The 18308-nt window shown below is 38.8% G+C and overlaps 3 protein-coding genes across 3 annotated transcripts; 2 read left to right on the forward strand and 1 right to left on the reverse strand.

The window, feature by feature from the left end:
* The first annotated feature begins 15 nt into the window (after positions 1-15).
* On the forward strand, positions 16-1610 carry LOC110843096 (protein l(2)37Cc). Its single transcript, XM_022089015.2, has 4 exons — positions 16-234; positions 488-909; positions 991-1137; positions 1212-1610. Exons 1-4 carry the CDS (start codon positions 147-149, stop codon positions 1395-1397), a joined length of 843 nt encoding a protein of 280 aa, XP_021944707.1. The 5' UTR covers positions 16-146; the 3' UTR covers positions 1398-1610.
* Positions 1611-2543: 933 nt separating this feature from the next.
* LOC110842636 lies at positions 2544-5076 on the forward strand. The gene is made up of 3 exons (XM_022088408.2): positions 2544-3062; positions 3129-3568; positions 3637-5076. The coding sequence occupies exons 1-3, from the start codon at positions 2969-2971 to the stop codon at positions 3814-3816; spliced, it is 714 nt and encodes a 237-aa protein (XP_021944100.1). The 5' UTR covers positions 2544-2968; the 3' UTR covers positions 3817-5076.
* A 67-nt stretch (positions 5077-5143) lies between these two features.
* Positions 5144-18304, reverse strand: LOC110842639. Its single transcript, XM_022088418.2, has 6 exons — positions 17875-18304; positions 11233-11560; positions 7297-7538; positions 6944-7162; positions 6455-6590; positions 5144-5752 (listed from the first exon to the last, which is right to left on the reverse strand). Exons 1-6 carry the CDS (start codon positions 18040-18042, stop codon positions 5283-5285), a joined length of 1563 nt encoding a protein of 520 aa, XP_021944110.2. The 5' UTR covers positions 18043-18304; the 3' UTR covers positions 5144-5282.
* Between the last annotated feature and the right edge of the window lie 4 nt (positions 18305-18308).

Genomic DNA, 18308 nt, shown 5'->3' on the forward strand with positions numbered 1-18308 from the left:
GACCCCGCCGGGTTTAAAATTACAAAGATTGAGATTCATTCCGGGATATATAGAAAGGCGTGCGAGATTGATTTTAGAAGATTTTAGAAGATTTTTTGCTAATTTTTTCTAAAATTATAATTTACAAGTTCAACATATAAGTCGACATGGCGGCGCAAATTATGACGAGGTTGGGGCAGTTGGGCTTGGGTGTGGCCGTGGTGGGTGGAGTGGTCAACTCTGCATTGTATAATGGTAAGCAAACGAAAGAAAATGCCGGTTGTATTGCGTCATGTCACATGTTCATGGTTACATTTATCAAGACATGCAAATTTGTTAACAATGTCATTAAAAATGAAAAAGTTATTCATGTTCATTGATATTGTGAAGTTTCAGAGTGATTTTGCAATTTATTGTGAAGAATAATTTAGCATTTGATTGGGTAAAGCTAGAAAGTAAAAGTGTGTCGTACGACGTATAAAATAAATCGGTTTTGTTTGGGTTTCAGTTGACGGAGGTCACAGAGCTGTAATTTTCGATAGATTCTACGGAGTAAAGCCCGACGTGATTGGAGAAGGGACACATTTCTTCGTGCCATGGGTCCAGCGACCGATTATATTCGACATCCGCTCCCGCCCTAGAAACGTCCCTTCAATAACTGGCTCGAAAGATTTGCAAAATGTCAACATTACCCTTCGACTCCTCTTCCGACCCATTCCCGATGAGCTGCCAAAGATTTTCACCACGCTGGGAGTCGATTATGATGAAAGGGTTCTCCCCTCAATCACAAATGAAGTCTTAAAGGCTACCGTCGCCCAGTTTGATGCTGGTGAATTGATCACGCAGCGAGAAATTGTATCATCTAAGGTTTCTGATGCGCTTAATGAACGTGCGGGACAATTTGGTATCATTCTTGACGATATTTCCATCGTGAGTGGATAAGTGTTAATCTTTAGGGATCATAAGCAAACTGTTTGAAAATTACCAATTTTCGTTCGTTTTTTTTGCTAGACACATCTTACTTTTGGAAAAGAGTTTACTCAAGCAGTCGAATTGAAGCAAGTAGCGCAACAAGACGCCGAGCGGGCCAGGTTCCTAGTAGAAAAGGCTGAACAGCAAAAGAAAGCTGCTATCATTTCCGCTCAGGGTGACTCTCAAGTAATAATGGCATTTAACTTTATGAATTAATTCTATTATCAAAAACAATTTTTACAATGTCTACATGTCGATAGGCTGCTAACTTGTTGGCCAACGCTTTCAAGGATGCTGGCGAAGGCTTGGTCGAATTGCGACGAGTCGAAGCTGCTGAAGACATTGCTTATCAATTAGCCAAGTCAAGAAATGTGACTTATCTCCCGGCCGGACAAAGCACTTTAATCAATCTTCCAGCTACAGGCAACATGAACAATCCTTCATAACTTTCATCTATAAACATTGAGTCATAAATAACAAAAAGTGTTTCAAGATCCGGAGTCAGTTCAGTAGTGCATTTATATTTGACAAATAATTTCTTAAAATAGCTATAATACCTCTTTGCATATAAATGTTCGAGTGTTTAAAACTACGTTACAATCTAGTTGAGTTTAAAGAAAGAAAGAAAATAAAGGCTGTTAATTAATATGTTAAAGGAACATCAATGCCTTTTTGTATGACAAAACTTTTTTATTTGCTTAATATAAAATTATGGGCATTATGGCACTGTCAGCATTACATTTAGTAAGTGAATTAACTTAAAGTGTGCAATGCGGTTTGATTATGTGTGGTTGTTTGCTGTTACTGTCGTCATACAGAAATGGTCAAATACCTCCTGACCTAAATTCGCAAAGGTCTTTTTATATTTTTTTACTAGGAATTGTCATCTCTTTGTTTTCGTGAGGTTTTGTAGTCGTGAGGACATCCACATCCATCATCCAAGACCAATGCAACCTTCACCCGCACAAACTTCATCATAATTTTTGTTTGGTTTGGAAACATTTCAATTCATATTATGAGTTTACATACCTCACAAAACTTTGCTATCTTGATTTTTTTTATTCAACATAATACTCTCGAACCGTTTTATTAATCCACCAACAATAATTCCATACTTTTTATCTTTTCAATTTCCTATTGTTTTCTAAACTACGATGATTATGTTGGTTTGGCTCACAATCACATTTCCGACTTGAGATGATGACGTTGATGTCTTATTATGATTGAATTGAGACCAGCCATCCAACTAACCCCCACCCACGCCAAACCATGCCACACATCGCATGTACACAATGAATGAGTCGAAGCGATTGTCTCATTTTCTTGTAAAACAAACTACTCGTTTTGTTCTAAAAGTTAATCATTTAGCTGATGAAAACGCTATTTAGGTATTTTTTTTACTAGTGCATGCATGCCCTTAAGAAATGCATGCATCATTTAAAAACACTATTTAAAGCCAAGTGTGTATGTATGTAGTATATGTGTCATTTACGCTTGAGAAGAATTCACCCGACCATGTATATATGCCATCATTATGTATTATGTACTCTTTCGCAGTTATACTTACATGACTTGCGTTGCATGCTACCTCGTTAAAATATAAACTGCATTAAATAAGAGTACAACTTTTTTTTATAGCTGTGCATTCATCTTCCTCGTGCAGAGAGTTTAATTGCCTACAAAACTAGTACCGCGGGGGAAGGGGTGCATCAAAAATAGTACTTCATACGGTACTTCATATTAGTCAAGGTTATTACTACTGTGCGAATTAAAAATACCTACGAGATTCATTAAGAAATCCCTCATCCTCCTCCGACAATTGGATTCGACTAGAGATCAAGAAATCAGATTTGTATCTCATTCTCACCAGGTAGACAAGACAGACGCGTAACATAATCGCAAGCAAGAGTAACGTATGCATGTAACAATTCAGAGACAGTGTCAGTCTTAATTTTGAGGTGGTCGTGTCATCGCAGTATTTCGTAACTTTGTAAAAATAAATTTTATAATCTTGAAAATGTTCAGTTCTATTTTCATCTCGAGTTGTGTCCTGGTGTTATTAGTGCTGGATTTTACTCAAAGTTTGGACCCCATCGTGGTTATCCCGTCAGGTAAGGTGTCATCTTTAAGCATAATATAAATTCTACAATTTTTCATAAACTGTACCCGAAATGCAGTAAAAGAAAAAGAAAATCGTCACCTGCCTTCTTCCTCTTGTTCCCGATTGCAATACGAAATTCAGAAGAATATCTTAACCCACGAGTGGGGCTTATCCCGACTCAAATTCCAACAACGGTTGAAACGTCACCCACAGTACATCGTCACCATCCAGTCGGTCAATGCCGTTCATGATCCCCTCATCGAGCTACGATGTCCCGGTGGAGGAAACGAGCTCGAAATTCTGAACAATCGGCTAGAAATGTATTTCCATGAAAGTCGTTTTGCGGCCGATTCTGTCCGACTTTTCGATATCCACTCGATCTTTCCGATCCATACGGGTGCCTTATCGGTGCGAATTAAGCTACAGCCCTTGGTTATCTTGCTGGATAAGGGGAGCGATATTGGGGTCGGGATTGCAGACTTGTACTGGAGGACGCTTGGATTGGAGAAGCGCGTTGTGAGAGAATTTTACTTTATTTTTTGCGGAAGATTTGCAGAAATTTGATAATTTGCGAAATAATTTAGGGTGAATTATCCACGAAAGAGCATCGCGAGCATACAGGGGACGAGTCGGTGATGGAGTTGGAGCGTGAGATTGAGGGTGTATTTACCCGTCGGATTCAGCCGGACGTGCAAAAACAGATTGAAACCATTGTGCGAAATACGACGACCCACTTCTTGCATCATAATTTGGTTCGATTCTAATTTTACCAAATTAGTATTAAGTTATAACAGGTGCATAGAATAATTATGTTCATGTGTGCAAGAAAAAAAATCGCCTTCTGATCTCTTTGTCTCTAAAATACACGTAGCTCTTTAGCGTGCTGTGCTATTAAACCTATGTAACTTATCCATGTATGTACCTGATTATTATACCGTAGTCGAAAAAAATGTCTAATTTATATGCTAATTTATCATAAATATACAAGGCGTATATTTCACCAATCATGTTCTAGGTATTTAAATTTGTAAAAATCGATTTCACCCACAAATAGTAGCACAATTATGAGAAAGTGCGTTGATTTTACCTATATGAACATCCCATTTTCTACTTTTAAATATGTAGACCATTCCCGTAGTGTAATTGTATTTTACGCACTTTTACCCCAATTGTTGACTTGAAACAATACAAAATCTCACATAATGCTTACTGTCAGTGAGGAACAGAAATAATTCAATTTTTGAGACGACTTGTCATTTCTACGTCTTCGTCTCCATTATGATCAAGTCCTCAATTTCACACGCAGTTGAGTTTGATTGAACCTACTAAACCAAACCACACAACAAAAAGATGGAAACAAAGGTTTGTACTTTTTATTTATTTGTTGAGTGAATCGTATTTGTGTTGAGTGACATTGGATAAAGTTTGATGAGATGGTTCACAGTACAGTAATTTCGCATTGCCCATCGCTTTGTTCTTAAGGAAGATTTACTTATAAACAGAATTAATTTAATGACAACCTGCCTCAACGAAGGGAAAAAAAACTTTTATCAAATCTTGAATGTCACTTATAGAACGAATGTCACTTCTAATCTGATTCTACTATTTGCACTTTACGCTACAATTGTTGTTGTTTGTACTCGTTTCCTGTACAGAAATAGACGCATTGTATTTTGGGCATTACCATTTAACCGTCTATTTTTAGATTTGTGGTTCATAACTTATAAGTTAAGATAAGATGTGACGGATAAGTTAGACATTATTCTACTATTAATAGAGTGACAAAAATTGGGAGTTATTAGAGTTTGAAAGTTGCATTCTTCATTAATTGATGTTTTATAAAGGTGATGATTATGGAATTAAATTGGGGCAGTATATCAGGACTAATGATGATAGAAAATAATTCCTATGCAAATTAGTCAACTTTTACTAACAGAAAGCTCTACGTGCTACGGGTTCTCACGGTTTTGATACATATTTTTTTTATTTACAAGTAATATTAAATACATACATAATTTAAAATAAAAACGAATTAAAAAAAATGGAAGTTAAATATTTTATAGATTTAAGTATAACACAGAAACTAATAAATTATGTTATTTACGTAACTAAACTTATATATATTTACGTGTAATTTTATTATCTAATTGACAACAATTCTTAACAAGAAATTCTTATACAATTATTATAAGCGTTTCACAATTTATTTCTTCTTTTTTCAAAAATATTATTATAAATAGTCTTCGTCCTCCTCCATAAGATACGAACTACTCGCTTCCGCACTACTTTCTCGATCCAAAACTTTCCCCCCATTTCTATCAAACAACCTACTTTCAGTCCAATAACTTACATTGTTAACGGTCTCCTTGCCATTAATCTTACTGATACTCCTACTGTTCGAGGAACTGACCACATTTAGCGATATGACTTGCACCACCTCCTCGTTTCTTACCGACTTGCACGAATAATTTCCCCCGTGGTGTTTCTCCACTCCCAAAATGAGTAAGGATCCATCCACCTCGTGCAAAATGTGGGGGTCGTCACTGGTTCGTCGTTTTTGCGGCTTGATATTGGGTGTGGTCCATACCACGCGGGTGGGAGGAGACCCCACGACATCACAGTACAGATGGAGATCCTCCCCTTGGACGACATCCAACTTCTTCCACTCGAACGCCTTCTCGAGGGAAATCATCGTCACCCCTTAAATAAAAATCCATCCATTCGATGAAATGAAACCGTGAGGAGGAAATGACAGCGGAAAACTACCACTGCATCAAATCATCCAATTTTACAACGACCAGACCACCACCACCAAGTGAGTGAGTCTGAAAAAAAAGAATCCTTTCCTTCCGTGGTGTAGATTTGTGTCAGGATTTATTTGATGTGATAAAGATATGATCGGATTAGAGCTTTGGCTGGCGAAGACAGGAGCAGTGTCAGATGGAGTGAAAGCGAGAAAAGAAAGGGAACGTATAATTTGTGACGAGTGTAAATTCCGGGGTTATTTTTATAACGGAAAGCCAACCAATATTGGCTTACTTATTCTCACTTTCCGCCTAAATTGATACTTTCGCTCCTTGCTTCGGAAAAAGAGAAAGAAGACAAAGTTTTTAGAAGAGGGAAGAAAAGTAGTCAAACTATGCAAATTACTTTTGCCAAACTTTCTAACAGATTTTGTAGTAGTGTGTATCCCAAGTTTATCATATTAGCACAGCAACAGCAGGTTCTTCTTTCTTTGAGGGAAAAGTTTGACCAAGTTTTTAGTGTATTTTTTATTCTATTTATTTTTCGTTTGGTGTGTTGTGAGTGATTTTGATACAAAAATAAGAATCGTGGAGAATGGGAAAAGAATTGGTAAACCTGTTTGTGACATATTTGTGACTTTTTTTTACTTTAACTCACCGTAAAGATGAGAGAAGGCGGCGTAGAATTCCGTGACGTGGATTTTGTCATCTTGTGGATCCTTGTCCTGAAATCGGAGAAAGTCCCTCCATTGACAGTTACCCTTCAGCAAGGGTTCAACCAAGTCTACGTCTGCCTGTAATGTGACGAAGAGATGATGATGGTGAAACAAAAGCAATAAAAATAATGGTTTCGTGTATTCCTTTGAATCGGTATGAGATACGATAAGCCAGGCCACTTGTATTGGACACGTAGGCGCATTACATACATGGCATGAGGAGGATGGATGTATTACTCTACTACGAATACTTTTCCTATGGGCGAATGTACAGTTATTTCGTGCCAAATGGTAAAATTGGTGGGATTCGGTGTACTGTACTCGTGTGGATTTGGTGGCATGTGCGAACTTTCTCTTTTTTTAAGTGAAGGAGGAATATCTCTTAACGGGAAGGCCTCTGATAGCAGTTTTTCCATTCTTTTCGCTCTTACTTGATAAAGTTCGGCATAGTTCAGAATGAAGTTAGAATCGTGATCTAAGCTGGAAAAGATGAGGCGTATTAAATTGTCCTTATCAGCTTCCGGTCCATCTCCTGCCAAAAGTCGGCTCCATGTGGGGCTCATCTTCTCCAAGTCGTCATTTTTTGGTGTCTCAGTTTTACCCCATGTCATCTCTCGCCACTTGATTTTGGTCAAGTCGAACAATTTTCCCTGTAAAAAATACAATTAATTCGCATCATGTCGTGATGTTAAAAAGTCTATGATTAAACGATCCATTTTACTTGTAATTTCAAAAAAATTACAATTTGCCACAAAGTTTTTAAAAAAATCCGTGACTCGTTTACCTTGAAACGTTCAAAGTCTTCCCTGCTACAAACTTTCTCCTCCTCGGTATGATGTCTCTCTGCCTCATCGGCTTGCATTCTTTCCCCTACCGAGAAAGCAGCAGAACCACTTTCACCATTTCTGCCAGATTGCTGACTGGGAAGATGAGATTCTGTCGTACTACTCATTCTTGCTGGTGCTAGCGTAGTTATTGTCGTCGTCCTCGTCCCACCAGTATTCACCATGTCAGCACCACGACTTCCTGGAAATAATGAGAAACACAATAACATCACGACACCCCGTGACTCGAAAATAGAGATTTCATTCCATTGCATCCATATTCTGGAACGATTTGTTTCAAAGTGGTGCTTAATGCCTGATTCCGTCTCTTCCATAATAAAATAGTGCAAATTGAGGCAGAGTGGTGTTCCTCCTCGTGTCTAGATAATTAAAGGATCATGGCCATACTATAGCGTTAGATGGATGACATTAGATGAGACTAGTAGATTAGATTGGGGTGTGGGTGGAGGAAATAGCGGATGTGTAAATGTAAGGCACGCATTAATTCCAGGCTGATTAAGGGGGGAGGAAGCACACGTTGAGCTTCCGGATTTCTCTGCACTTTCATTTTCTACTCGGCCCAGGCTTGCACACAAATTATGAACGTCCTCCTTCTTCATCTCCTTCATCCAATAAGTGCTTCTAGAGTAAAACTAAACCAGCTAAAATTGGATGGGTGGATTATTTCCGGCCGTGACGACATGGACATCGACATTGCATCCATTGCACTTTGGACTGACCCACCCTTATCGGGATTAGGCTGTGAATGTACGGGAGAGAAAGTCAGAGGCAAAGTTGGTCCGGATGCCGGAGGGCGTGTGTGTAGATCAGAAGAGTGATGATTTTTAATCCCGACTTGGACGGGAGCCATTACTACTAATTTATCGGCGTCCTCTGCCCAACCGCTGATGAGATGAAATGAGAAAACTTTCACTTCTTCATCAACAAGAAAAACCCGTAACTAACTGGCGCCCCAGTAGTCCCAGTGAGGATCCAAATTCCGATTCCGAATTCTTTCACTTTTCTCCCCGAAAAAAGAACAAGTCAGACACGACAAGATTTCCACTTTTATTCCAGTTTAATCTCCATTTATTGAAAAAGTTGAAAAGTATGTATAGGAATAAAATTTGTGCAAGTATGCGCCTCCATTTTTTGTACAGATTCCGAAAAACTTTGAATGCACCCACATTTGCGACATGTGTTAATTCCCATCCCTAATAATTCATTACGAGGAAAGCTTTAGAGAAAGTGGGTTTTTCATCGTTCCGGATAATAAATGGCTTTCTCTTGTCGTTTTGATGATAAATACAGACTCGAAATAAAATCTATCCAAACTTGTCTCTGCCTTTTTGATATTCGAATCCAGCCCCGTTTTCCATTTTCATTTGGAAGGCATAATACACTAACAATGGGGACGCTAACCATGTTCAACACAGATTATTTTTTGACCATGTTAGTTTGAAAGGGTATAAAACGGGCAGGGGGGAAATTCATACACCAAATTGAAGGGGTTTTCGTGCTGATCCAGAATATGTAAATATTTGACCGGCAAATATATATTAAGCTCACAAAAAGTCATAAGTACAATTTTTTTATTAACTGGCTTCAGCTACTTTATTGCGTTTTTAGGCGTTTCAGAGAATTCTAAGTCTTTGTCTCACTTTCCCTCATGGCGGAAAACTTTGGGGATAAAATGAGATTAGTTATTTCTAAATCTTCTTATTAACTAGCCCTCCTAGCTAGCTCTCCTAGTTGGCCCTCCTAGCTAGTCCTCCTAGCTAGGTCTCCTACCTAGCCCTCCTAGCTAACTCTCCTAGCTAGCCCTCCTAGCTAGGTCTCCTAGCTAGCCCTCCTAGCTAGGTCTCCTAGCTAGCCCTCCTAGCTAGGTCTCCTAGCTAGCCCTCCTAGCTAACTCTCCTAGCTAGCCCTCCTAGCTAGCTCTCCTAGCTAGCTCTCCTAGCTAACCATTTCAAGCTTTCCGCGTACCCAAACTAACCTAACCTGCTCGCTTCGCTCGCTTCAAAACGAATAATAACCATCGATTCGATTATCATAATTATTCGTTTTGAAGCGAGCAGGTTAGGTTAGTTTGGGTGCGCGGAAAGCTTGAAATGGTTAGCTACGAGGGCTAGCTAGGAAGGCTAGCTAGCTAGCCCTAGTTGTTTCTACAGAGTTCTTGTTTCAAACTAACATGGTCAAGAAGTAATCTGGATTGAACTAGGTTTGCGTCCCCATTGTATGTATTTGTAGATAATGCTCTCCACCAATATTGACCGAATTGTATGAAACGTCATTTAATCGGGTTCCCCTTTTTCATTTTCATTATATCGTTTTATATTTATATTCAACTTGTTCCCCTCTGCACAATGGAGTCAAGTAGTGGATAGATTTATGTCGACGAGAGACACACAATTCAATTCGAATAATACAACAAATACCATTCACTTCACAGCCCATTGTCGCTGCTGGATTGGATTTCTTCTCCGTTTCACCAGGGCAGAGAAAGTGAGAGAGACCAGTTCAGTCAGTCAGTATCAATAGATAGCCTCCCACCCGGAGACAAGAAAATGGTAATAAATATAAACGTGTTTTAAATTTTAATAAATATCCATTCCCAACACTGTTCGGATTTTCGGAATATGTACGAGATAGGAATAGAATGTGTATATAGTTAAGTTAAAGTGCGTGGGTATTCTGTGGAATTTCAGGAAGAGGATTCATCCCTACAGAGTAATGGCAACTAAGGGATTTTCAATATTGGATGAGATCGAGCTTGCAACTCGCCTTGTCCTCTGCTCTCCTAAGCACATTATTTATAAATCTGGGGAAAGCAGTCGTACGTATTCTTCTTGAGTATATAGTGAGACTTGAATATGAGGATGATATCATGACATTTCGCTACGTATATCTACATTTTGCAGCTTAAAATGTGTGATTATATGTAACTTTAATTCTGCTTCTAAAATGAAATAAAGTGGACCGTTTCGCTGGCTGAATTTCTACTTATTTTTTGTGCACTACTCATTTCGATCAAGTATTTAACAAAAGGCTGGAAATTCTGCCTCATTTCGGTGCGTTGGTGGAATGGGAGAGTGGACATGAATTATATCGTTTCCTGCTACTCCTACTACATCCCTCATTTGACCGATGACAGCAACTCGAGAAAGCTCAGAGGAACATAAAAGCAACACTACGACAACACGTTAAAAAGCTCTTTTAGTACTGCTGCTTTCCCTCTGCAATCTGGAAACGTTGAGTAAAATACACACCATTTTCATGTGATACGTACATACAAATACAACCACAATGATGTCTCATCTTCTTTTTTCCTCTTTAAAAAATTGCCTCCTCTTGATTCATTTCATGTCCTAGGACGACATGCAACAATGTTCGAGACTCTGGCATCACGAGATGACGATGACAATGGCCGGATTAGCTTCTGCTCCTGCATTTTGCCTTCGGTGGCAGAATATTGTGATGGATATACGTTTGTAGTACGTCGCACAGGACGTGGAAGATGAAGATTGGACTGACTATGTATTTATGAATGCATTTCTCGAGAGAGAGAGGGGACTAAATAATGATAAGCATGCATGAATAGAGTGGAAGAATGAAGAATAGGGAAAGAATGCGAGACGAATCTTCATCTTTTTTATGGCATGGCAAAAAGTCCGAGGAAATTCTCCCTATTTTTTTCTTGCTACACACAAAAGTTACTTGTAATTGTATAAATATCTGACTGAGGGAAATTCATAAATACGTCAATCTTACATGCAATCATATTTATCTTCTCCCCTCCGAATTGTCATCTCTTTTCTTTTGACAATATGATCACAATCTTTTCTCGAACCTGTTGCTAATAAATAATAAAATGAGATTGGACTCGAAAAACTCACCTTTTTCGTCGTAAAAAGATTGGATGCCCGTTCTTTGATGGAGAGGTTCCAGGAAATGAACGCACTTCCGGCCGCCCGTCTCGTCAACTGTCAATATATTCCGTGCGGTTTCGTCCCCCGCATCGTTCCACGATGATGTTCCAAACTGTCGCAATTTTTGGAGACAAGCCTCCTTCTCGAGGATGCAGCGGGAGTCGTAGATTAAACCGTCACTACCACAGATCGGGCCGTCCCCGGGAGTAGAGCCTGGACAGGTCCAGGAGCAGGAGGAATAGTCCGGGAAGATGATTGGAGGACAGGATATCGTCCACTGTTCGGAGCAGGTTGGCTGAAATTTTAAAGAAATTTTATTTATATTTTGTTACAGATTGACGCCAAAAATAATTAAATATAAAATGTATTTCGTGAAATTAACTAAATAGATTTTGAGGAAGATTGACGCCAAAAATAAATAAATATAAAATGTATTTTGTGAAATTAACTAAATAGATTTTGTGGAAGATTGACGCCAAAAATAAATAAATATGAAATGTATTTTGTGAAATCAACTAAATAGATGCCTGCTTTTTTTATCGGTTTACGATGAAGACCAGTATTTGCAATTACTATTTATAGTTCTTCAGGCTTAGGAATTTTTACCAGAAACGGTCATAATTCCTGGACTATTTTTCGGTGTTTTTTTTACTACTTTTATTTCGCAAAAAAAACTTGTCCACCAGGAGGTCTATGAAATTATCAGTAGTAAATAGAGTAGTAATAAGAATTTATTTCCAATTCGATTATTCCACCTAGTGGAAATCGCGTAATCTCTTTTTTCTGACCAGATTACAAAAAAATGAAATAAAATTGACAATATTTAAGCCCTTATATTTCTACTGCTGTGTGGGATAAATACTTTCCCAGCCATACTTATTCCTTGTTCAGTGTTCATACTTCATGTATATAACAACCTCCCCGACTCTCTCTCTCTCTGTATGTATGACGTTATGTAAGTATGTAAAGGTAACAAAGGAAGAAGACCGACGGACCCGAGCCGACTCTCGAAAAAGAAAATCTGTTGAAAGAGAGAGATTAATGGTCATCCCATCCCACAGTAGTTCTCCTCGTATAGCTTATTTCTTCTACATCCGTCGGTTGGTTGGGTGGCCCTTATAAAATAAACGCTACAAAAGATGTCAATTCCATTCTCGAGGCTATTTCTCTAGTGGAGGAAATTGGGAGAGTCACCCAACCAACCACAAAATGTCATCATTTTTATTTTATACCCCCACTTCAACGAAACCAGGTTCTGTTCGCATTTCTCATCTCGGTCTCTCCATTTTTTGACGACATTACATTAGATTAGGCCACATTATTATTTGCCCCCCTGCGCTATGAACGACTTTCACCTTACTTCACCTCGAAACCCACCTCAATCGCCTTCGGGTAGAAATTATACGTTAACATTTTTTTAAAACATTTGCCTCTCCTCGAGCTACTTATGGATGGATATAGAAAAAAAATCCCAACTTTTTCAACTTTAGTCATGTCACGTGTCCTAAAAAGTGGTATCCAAGCCAAGCCAGACTTTCTTTTATGGCTCTTCTTCTCCCTCCTCCGCTAAAAACTTTGGCTCATATGCGGTTATTCGGTTCGTCATACGATGGACGAATATGAATATGAATACCAGACCACGAATTCCAAAGTGGTGATGACAAGTTTTAGACCTTTGACGACGATGCTCTTCAACAACTTCCTCCACCACCACCACGTCAAACTTAAGTGCTTATTCCCCTCTTGGTTCGTTCTGTCATTGTTTTGATGTGAATATTGTCCCCGGCTGCATGATAATGAGAGATTTGCTTCCCACCCACGTCCAGGTAGTTTGTTCATTTATTTTATGGTGGGGATGACACCTTATTAGGTGAGGAAAGGAGGAAACGGAAGTTCCTGGTGGCAGGATTTGTGTCTGCTTTACAATATTACATATAGCACAAGGCGATCATATATTGGTAGTGTTGATCATGCATTATTCATCATTCATTCCACTCGAAATCTGCAACTTTCTCGCTTCTCAAATCCTATGCCAATTTCGGACGAACGAGAAGATCAACATGTTCGCAGAAAAGTGGGACAGACAGCCAGACATCAACAATATGCTAAACAAAATGGGAAAAATTATCCCCGAATGGCCAATTGGACTGCGTGGAGCTCGCCTCACCTCGCGATTTAAAGGGAGGAAATGGGCCACGAAATGGAGAAAAAGGGCAAGAATTTTGATTTTTCTATTCTAAAAAAGTACATAGCACTAACAACAAATAAAGTTTGGTAGATGAAGAAAGTGTACATAAGCAGATGACAAAAACAGAAGAACCTCGGCAGATACATGGTAGGCATTAGTTTTTCTTCGTGCATAGAGGAAAACTTTCTCTAAACTTCTCTTCTCCTTGTTTTGATCTTGTTTACTTAATACTTTGTCCTCCCGGTTGACATTATCGGATCAGGAAGGCAGAGTCATGAATCTTTAAATTTCGTGATATTGCATAACTTTATGAAATCATGTGGAGCAGAGGAGAAAGACAAAATAAATAAAATGAAAGCTTCTCGTCTGCCCGAACATGTTTGATCTTATATTTGTCAACACCATTATTTTTTCCCTCTTGTAAAATGAATAAAGATCAAAGAACGAGGAGCTTATGCATAGTTTTGATTTTTTTCGTAGACAAAAATCCAATTGGTTTCCCTAAGTAAATTGTTAGCCAGAAATAGCAAGTACAAAAAAACTGTTGCTTTTACCGACTTTCTCGACTCTGCCAAGTAGAAAAATGCTACTCTATTTTGTAATCCTCACAATATTTATTACGCCACGTTTACAATAAACACAGCTACTTAAAGACTTTCATTTATTATTGAGGAGAGTGGAGTGAAGGCGTGATCCTTCCCGTCCCATTAGTATCATCGTCATCATGAGGGGAGTGAAAATAGCCGTAAAATAGGAGGACTGCTTTATATTTATATCGGTCCGTCGGTCTGGACAAAACTTTGTGTCCTCTTCGTCCGACACGAAAAACCAACGTGACGTGAAACATTTCATATTATTTAATACCAGATAAGAACCAGAGATAACTTTTCCTGCCAAGTTTTGCTTTCACGTTCACTTTCCCCTTTGTTTCTTTGTGTTGTTTATTATTCCGCAAAATTAAATTATGTTTCAAATAAAGTTGACACGTTTGCTTATAAATTCGTTTAGTCTGCTATTTCAGTGTGGTAACTTGACACGGGGCTGGCAGGCAGGCACCTTTTTCGGGGTGGGATGACACATTAAGTAAGAGTGAAACTAGACACTAAAATTGTATGAAATTGATAAGTAGCCAGTGTCTTTTGTTCTCTTTGGTGGCTGTCCATCTCGGGTAACAAAATGGCCAATGGAGCGTTTAAGGAAGTGACACCCCGTCGACAAGGCGTTTAATATTAATAATGCCCCCCCTGCTCCGCCCGCTGCCCGGCTGCATCCATTACTGTCAACGTCACACGATCAACAAAGTGAACACGAAATGGGAGGCTTTGACGCTGTGAGAAAGTAATAGGGAAATTATTCAAGCGTTATTTACCCAAAGTTTCTTATTATTCAATATTCTGCTCAAGTCGGCAAAACTGGCGATGCGTGTGCATCATTATCATCAGGTGACACTAGCTAAAGTGAAAGTCGAATCTTATTATTTTCCTGGAAAAGATGGGAAAGTTTGCGATTTAGGAGATTTTTTTCCCAGAACCGAAAATAAGGCAGGCAGCTATTTCATTATTATAAAGTGATGATGACAAATTACATTTTTATTAAAGATTTTTTAACGAGGATGTGAAAAATAGATGACAAAAAGTCATTTTACCTTCTCTGCCTTACTTTTAGGCAGCACCTTATGCTCCGTAACTACCACACAAAATGCATGTTTTTCTCTCTAAAAGCGAGAATTATACCCCCGTAAAGAAAACAAAGAGAAAGTCAAATAACCGGATTTTATACCGTGTTTGCACATAAAACATAGTTGGCTCATACAAATAGAGTTTGTTTGTTTTTCCTCTCTGTCTGCCCATCCATGTGTGGTCTGTTCTTGTGGAATGAAGCCACGACTAATACGAGGAGAGAGGAGTAATTAGCAAACTTTTACTTACACATACTTTCACCCAAGGTTTATATGGGATATGTTACGTTATGTGATGTGTTTGCTTGGTTAGCTTCTTTCTCGTATATGTACGAGGAGATTATAGATATTAGCAATTTGTGCGTGATCTCATTAAGATAATTGCCACTGCACTACTGTATAGATCGAAGGTCGACGAAGCAGCAGAATTCGAGAAATCAAGCCAAAACCAATAAAACTTTCGACTCGTTAAGTTTCCTTGTATGCTGCGCATGGGGGGCGGCAGGCAGGATGGTCTGGTCCCTGTGTATGTGTTTGTATGTATGTATGTATTTGTTGGCGAAAGTATAAATAAAGTTGGTCCGCGATGGATGAGGAGAGAGAAAACAATCCATAAATCTCAAAATGCTCTCTTGGCCAAACCAAATGTGTCCCATTTTATGGGGAAACTTCCAATAAACCTGATTTTAAGGTGGGGTTAGGGTTAATGGCTCATGAGGAAATCCAGAAAGTTCAACTACTCGGCTAAATTCTTCCCCGGGGTAAAGAATTTACCAAAATTGGTCCTAATTTTTGGGAGAGATAAAATATGAAATATTTTCGCAAAGCAAATATTGATATCCGATTCATGCTGGGCGATTCGATTAAATATTGGGCACCACCACCACAGGAACAAACAGTTACTTGATTTGTTACTCAAATTGTATTGTATTTTAAAATTGGTGAATCCATTCCGTTCCAGTGAAGCAGAATATAAAGGGGCTCGGAACGAATGAACCAAAGCGGAACAATGACACCCTATGGGACCAGACCAGACCAGCAAACTCACCTCTCTCTCCACCATATTTCGCAGCCGAATTTATTATTTCCAAGGTGGTCGTGGAAAAGGAGTGAAAGTAAGTTTCGTTACTCTATAGTAATATGGTGGGTAGCTGGCTATTGTGTGTGTGTAGATTTATATTTATTTGGCTGGGCCAAAGAAAATGTTGGGACGACACCTTTCTTCTTTGAGGTGACCTCCTGCCTACCCACGCACCTCAGGAGTAGAAGGTCACTACTTGTCGGGCCCCGATTTCGATCTCCTTTGGATATGTTGTAGTACTACATGAGTGTAGAAAAAGTGAAGGATGGTTAGACTCCATGAGCCCATTTACGCCCGCCACACCCCCTCAAAGGCGCCCAAACCCCCAGAGTTGCCGCACTAAATTCATCGCCAAAAATCGAGTTTTGCTCAGATTTGGATGAAATTTACATTTTTGTGATCCCAGATAGTTGTTCTATCATATCCAATAGCAAACTCAACTTTTTTGAAATTTTCAATATTTTCGAAGATTTTCTGACCAAGGGTATGTATTGAAAAAATTCGAAGTTTCAAAAAATTGAGTTTGCTATTGGATATAATAGAGCAACTATCTGGGATCACAAAAATGTAAATTTCATCCAAATCTGAGCAAAACTCGATTTTTGGCGATGATTTTAGTGCGGCAACTCTGGGGGTTTGGGCGCCTTTGAGGGGGTGTGGCGGGCGTAAATGGGCTCATGGAGTCTAACCCTCCTTCACTTTTTCTACACTCATGTAGTACTACAACATATCCAAAGATCGAAATTGGGGCCCGACAAGTAGTGACCTTCTACTCCTCAGTTTGCTTATATTACAACAAACACATCCCATGCCATCCAAGTCAGCAAAATACTTTTCATCACGACCAATTTCTGTGCCAAAGTTGTTTGAAGAAAGTAAAGCATACATTTTTAGAACTTGGCTTGACTTGGGGTCCATCTGTTTGTGTGTCGTCGTCGTCCATCTGTTTGTGTGTCGTCGTCGTCCATCTGTACAATCTTTTTTACTTTAGTTTACTTTGTAAACGATATGCTACTTAATTCATTTGTTTGGACTCGAGTTTGCCAAGTCATGTAGAACGAAACGTGCCAAAAAACTGACGGCAGCTCGTGTCTACATCAAATATATTATTCTCATAACGTCCAACTGAGAAAGTGAGTAGGGGGAAGGAGAGACATGATATTTCTCTTCGGAGAAAGTATACAAGCTGAATTAATGAATAGAAAAGTAAGAAATTGTTATTCCTGGGCTGATAAGATCAATAAGGGCGATGTTGGAATTTATTTGTGTACGTATGCATTTCTGCACTGTCGGAATTTCATGAATATTTATGTAGTAACGTGCAAGGTCAGTGATTTTAATTTTGAAAACTTCTCGAGAGTTCAGCAGAGTAATGCAAATTTTGCTCATGGGCGAAATTAGAGCTTTGTAATATGATTTTCACATGCACATTCACAGGAAAGTTGAGATTATGCGGTTATGTAAGGTAAGTAAACACATTGTTTAAGTAGATTAAAGTAAATTAGATACCTAAAAGACTTCGTTTTAGTTTAAAAGTCTTCTCTTCGCGAAATTCGCGATATTTGTCGAACTTTTTGTGCATGAAGTAGATTAAAAACTTCATATTTTATCTGCTCGTATTTTAATACTGAATATTTAAAGTTAAACTTTTAATTAACCCACCTTAATTTTAAATTGATGACTTCTGCCACTCCTGTGTCGCTTCCTATTTCCATGACCGTGTTGGTGGTGATGATGATGACCGTTTCCCACCCCCACCTCGCCAAGTAACACGATCAAAACAAATATCAACTTGAACAAAACAAACCCCTGCTCACAATTCGGCCTCATTTCTGTCGCCGCGATATTTTTCCACTCAACTCAACCGCACACAACCTATCAAATCAAATAATTGAATCTTGTCAAGAAAATTTGAGACCAAGTTCCTGTCACTCTGGTTCCGTTCCGATCGGGTTGTGTGAACTGGTGAAAGTCTGGAGGAAAAGTGAGACCCGATTCGGTGAGATTTGGGCTTTTACCCGATTTCTCTGCTCCCACATTTTCACTTGACTCTTACAAATTCCACAAACTAATAGTAAGACCAAGGAACTCTTTCC

The sequence above is a fragment of the Folsomia candida genome, unplaced genomic scaffold, assembly GCF_002217175.1.
Source record: "Folsomia candida strain VU population unplaced genomic scaffold, ASM221717v1 Fcan01_Sc002, whole genome shotgun sequence".
In the NCBI taxonomy this organism is placed as follows: domain Eukaryota; kingdom Metazoa; phylum Arthropoda; class Collembola; order Entomobryomorpha; family Isotomidae; genus Folsomia; species Folsomia candida.